General features: G+C 36.4%; 1 protein-coding gene across 3 annotated transcripts in view; it reads right to left on the reverse strand.

The window, feature by feature from the left end:
- Positions 1–4,549, reverse strand: part of LOC106883943 (serine/threonine-protein kinase TNNI3K) — a 5,484-nt gene extending 935 nt beyond the window's left edge. For 2 of the 3 annotated variants that reach the window (XM_014935095.2, XM_014935094.2), the window contains exon 1: positions 1,762–4,549. In XM_014935095.2, the coding sequence (XP_014790581.1) occupies positions 1,762–4,301 (2,540 nt within the window). In that variant the 5' untranslated portion in view covers positions 4,302–4,549. Of the gene's footprint in view, positions 1–147; positions 571–1,761 lie in introns of those variants that run through there. The other variant, XM_052966638.1, reaches the window with a different exon arrangement.
- Positions 4,550–5,362: the final 813 nt, after the last annotated feature.

The raw sequence follows: 5,362 nt of genomic DNA on the forward strand, positions 1-5,362 counted from the left end.
TATGGCGTAGTGGTTAAGAGCGCGGGCTACTAACCCCAAGGTTCTGAGTTCGATTCACGGCAGCGACCTGATTAATAATAGTAATAATAATAATAATAATATAATAATAGTAACATCGTTAGGAATGAGAACCCAGGTTCGAAATTTCCCCAAGACACCTGACGAAGGCTGGAGGGTATATCAGCCAAAACGTTGTGTTAACAACAAACAAGATGAGGACAAATATCCGGACAAATGTAAATAATGTAAATAATGTTAATATTAAAGTAGTTAGTTATTTTTCAATCTTATACTTGAGGATATAGAGGAAACTAGAATGTATTTAAGTCATCATCATCATTTAATGTTTGCCTTCCATACTGGTAGAAGCTGGATGGTTTCATGGGATCCATCAAATCAGAGAACTGCATCATGCATCAATGTCTGCTTTGGCATGGTTTCCACAGCTGGATGTCCTTCATGACATCAACCATTTTACAGTGTGTACTGACTATTTTTCTCAAGTGGTATCAGCACTAGTGAGGTTTCCATGTAATTTGCAAAACTAACGGCCCAAAATGGCTCTTATAACTGAAAGGGAACAGAAGAGAGAGGGTGCAATGTTTCTTGATATGATGATGAGAGAGGGTATGTTATCATGAGAGGAATATATTTATAGTTGTGAGAAGTGGTAGTGGAGAGAGTAATAGTGTAGTATGGAAGTGATAGGGGGAAAGAAGGGATTAGTGTCAGAGGTTAGTGAGAAAAGGAAAGACAGAATGGAAAAATGATGAGATGTTTTGGTAGGTGGGGTCCAGTGCTATCATACATTATAAGGGCAAATATAGATAGAAGATACAAAGGAAAGGGAACATGAAAGGGAGAAATAGATGAAGATTGTAGGAAATCTGAGGAGTTATTGAAGGAAAGAGTGATGTGGAGACAGGCCAGAGAGAGAGAGAGATGAAAAAGGATGTTGAAGAGGCAGAGAAGCAGTGAGAAGAGGACAGTAAGAGAAAGCAAAGCAGAAGATAGGAGAACAGTGGGCAAATGCAGCAAGAGCAATGAGGAAAAGAGAGGCTGAAGAGCACCATAGCGGTAAGGAGAAGAGCAGAATGTGAATGCATAGAAAGTATCCTAGATGGGAAGGCTGTGTAGAAATGGTGGTGAGAGAATGGGGGAATGCAGCAAAAGGAGTGAGAGGAAGAGAGAGTGGAGGGCATCCTAGATATGAAAAGGCAAGAGTAGGTGTTGGGTGGGATGTGTTGGTTGGCAGGACAACAATAGAGGCGACCCGAGTGAGTGTGTTGATTGATAGTATAGCAAGGCAAAGCTAGAATAGTGTACTTGGAGGGTGAGAAGGTAATCCAACCCAACCTCTTATAAGTGGGTTGAGGCAAGGAAGAAGGTGTCATAATGTGGTGAAGTGGATGATGTTGGGAGATGAGAGATGAGGAGGGTCTATGAATGGTGAAGAGATGAAAGTCAAGCAATTATAACATTGTGTATATGCGTGTGTGTGTGTGTGTGTGTGCATGAGTGAGAGTATCTATAATCACCAATGGTTCTAGGTTCAGCCCTACTGCATGGTGCATTGGGCAAGCGTTTTCTCCTATAGCTCAGGTGAGGGTTGGAGACAGGAAGTGCATTTGGCTGTAGAAGATCCATCTCAACAAATTCTAAGCATGGAAAAGTGAATGTTGAGACCACAATGATGATGATGATGATATATATGCATGTAGGTATATAAAACACATAGAAAATAAATAATATTGTTCTTACGATTCAACGTCAGATCTTTCAGAAGGTAGATCTTCAGAGGAGAGTAGATCAGTTGATGGCAACAGCATAGGCATTCTCATGGTGCACAAAGGGTCAGTAACATAACCATTTTTATCAACTTGCGTTAATGGAAAACGTCTTCGAAGTTCTTCTGTTTGAGCTCCACTATTTCTTGAGGCTTCCATTTCCCAACGAGTTCTCATAGCAGTTACATGACCAGTTAGTGGAGGAGTTGAACGTCCTTCATTTTCAGAGTCTTCAGAAAGTGAATTAAATTCTGAGATAGGATCATTTGTAATGGTATTTCCATTACTTATTAACATCACAGCTTGGGATTGTCTACATTCTTCTAAAATAGGAACTATATTTTTGAAATCAGGTCTCTCTTCGGCATTGGCATGCCATCCTTTTTGTAAGATTCCAATAATAGGTTTTGGAAAAGTGATAGCAATAGGAGGCCTAGTATGATGATATGCCATTTCGGCAGCAGTGGCAGCTGGTTTAAGATGTGCAAATGGCATTTCACCTGCTAATAATTCCCAGAGACATAAAGAATAACTAAACATATCTGCTCTAATGCTATACTTTGTACACTGGGTAAATATTTCAGGAGCCATCCAGCGTAGATTTCCAGGTTGCTTTGTCATATTATCTTCTTCATCAGATCTTAAAAAACGCGATTCTCCAAAATCAGCAACAACAGCATGGCAATCTTCTTCTAAGAGAATATTATGACTATTAAGATCTCGATGGATAATGGGTTGTGGCAAATTATGTAAATACTCCATCCCTTTGGCAACATCTACTGCAATTGTCAGTTTAGTGTGCATATCTATTAGACGTTTTTGTTCATGTAACAAACTGAAAAGAGATCCACCCGATACAAATCGTGTAACAATGGCAAATTGACTAGGATCATCTAAACACGCACCAACAAAATGTATAACATATGGGCTATCTAATCTTGCCAAAATTGATACTTCCCGACAAAACATGTCTACATCAGATTTTGAACCAAATGAGCTTGCACGATATCTTTTAATAGCAACAACTTTACCTTGGCACTTACCCTTAAATACTTTTCCAAAAGAACCACTTCCAATAGTTTCTTGAGATTCAAGGTCTGTAATTTGTAAATGGAAGTAATGTGGTAGAGTAGCTCTCAATTGGAGAACATCAATTTTTTCTCTGGTAACACTACGGAGTTTTCCTATAGGTGAAGGGACAGATACATAACTGCCATCACCTCCAGGTTGAGTGTAGTCCCCACAAGCAGATTCATCTTGAGGTCGTTTGTGATGTTTCAATAATGTGACAATTGAATCATGACCTTTTTCATATGCCCACATTAGTGCTGTTTGTTCCTCTTTCTTTTCACTACCACCATTTTGATCACTGACTGATGCGACCAAATTAACATCAGCTCCACTTTCTAAAAGAAAATGAACAACTCGTAAATGTCCATGGTAACAGGCACTGTGTAAAGCAGTATGTCCATCTTTTCCTTGATAATTAATATCAACATTTTGTTGTTCAAGTAAAAATTTTATTAATTCTATGCTTTTTCCTGTTGTACAAGCAGCATGTAGTGGTGTTTCACTGAAGATGTTCTCAATATTAAAACTTGCAGACCCAGTGTGTAACGTCAACGCCTTACAGATTTCCAATTTACAATAATAACAAGCCAAATGTAATGGTGTATCTCCATAAATATTAGTGATATGTGTATCAGCTTTATGTTCTAGTAGTAAACTTAAAATCTGAAGGTTTCCTGCTTTACAGCAAAAATGTACAGGACGATGTTCTTCATCATCTTTTACATTCACATCTACTTTTTGGTCAGATGTGCCTTGAAGGAGCAACTGTGTAATTCTGAGGTAACCTTTCGCACAAGCTAAGTGAAGAGGGCGATCACCAACACCTCCACTGATATTTATGTTAGCACCATTTGTAATAAGACTTTCAACCATTTTATCATGACCAAAAAAACTTGCAATATGTAAAGGAGAAAATTTGACAGCATCGCCGGAATTGATGCGAGCTCCATGTTCCAGTAATATCTGAGCAATTTCAAGATGCCCACACATAGCTGTAATATGAAGAGCTGTCATTCCACTGTTGCCAGTTACATTGACATCAATGTTTGCCTCACATAAAGCGACCACTGTTTCTACGTCACCTTTATAAGTAGCTAGATGAAGAGCCGAAAACTGGTTCTTGGTGAGATAAATAGCTTTTATTCCTTGTTGTAAAAAATAGTTTATAAGTTCTTTTGAATCAGTCCCTGCTCCACTAATACAACAAATGTGCAATAAAGTATGTCCAGTGTCAGTCTTCTCATTGACATTATCTTCATTTAAAAGTTCTTTCACTCCAGCAACATCAGAGCGACTGCATGCCAGCTGTAACTCTGACCATTCGGAATCCCGAGGCCGAAGGTCTTCTATAGCTTTAGAACGAAACAGTGAATAGCTTTCACTAATTTTTTTCTTAAGTTCATCAGCACATGAAATTGTTGGCCGAGATTTATAATTACCCATTTCAGAAAGAAAAAAAAAAAAAATGTTTTTCAAGAATTCTTTTAAAGCTCAGTGAAATATTTTATTATAACAGTCGAGGTAATGGTATGATGATTTAAATAGACTAATTTCAACATACTGTGGGAAAAACATTAATTTGTAGGCATTAACGCGAGTAAATATTTTCTCGATAAGAGCAAGCGACATTATAAAATTAACTTTTCTTGTACACCACTGATTGAATTTAAAACAATTTTTCTTTTAGGTAACATCAAAGCCCAACAATCAAATGAAATGTGTTGCCCTCGCAGACCATTGAATAAGGTCGTAAGGATTATTACGGTTTCCTAAAAACATCCTCAAACGAATATGTCGCAATGAAAAGTGCCACAAAGTATAACAAACGCAAAATATCACCAGTGCAATAAGAAAGTGCTAAATCGAATAGCATGCAAATATCAATAGTAAAAACCTTTCAACTTCGATAAATATTTTCTTTCGGATATTTGTTGCTGTGAAAAAAAAAAATAATAAGTAATGTATGGAAGTCTAAAAGTGCATCAAAATATTTACCTTAGCCTCACTTTGAGTAGAACAACATGAAAAAAACCAAAAAAAAACAGATATTGTAAATGTATATCATAGTTTCTATTTCGATGCTTCAAAGTTCTTAATTTATGTAATTCGTTAAATCAACTGTGAAAACATTAAGAATGTAGAATTATATATTATTAAAATAATACTGTTATTATTTTTTTGTTTCACAAGAACCTATTCGTGTTACAACCTACTATAAAGTTATATTACTTGTTTGCATCATTCCTTTCACTGTAAAATGAAGAAATTGAAGTAAAAGTTAAGTAAAAAGTAAAAAAAAGAAAGACACTTCTGATATAATACAAATTATTCCACTGTATTCTTCATTGCATTCTTCCTGTATAATTTCTTAGCGGTTACGTTTGGTGACGGACATGGATTGAGATCTCAATGTAGGTTTCTCAAGAGGTATTGTATTTGGTCTTGCCAAAATGTTGAAACGTATATATATATATATATATATATATATATATATATATATATAT

Source organism: Octopus bimaculoides, chromosome 3, assembly GCF_001194135.2.
Source record: "Octopus bimaculoides isolate UCB-OBI-ISO-001 chromosome 3, ASM119413v2, whole genome shotgun sequence".
NCBI classification, from domain to species: Eukaryota; Metazoa; Mollusca; class Cephalopoda; order Octopoda; family Octopodidae; genus Octopus; species Octopus bimaculoides.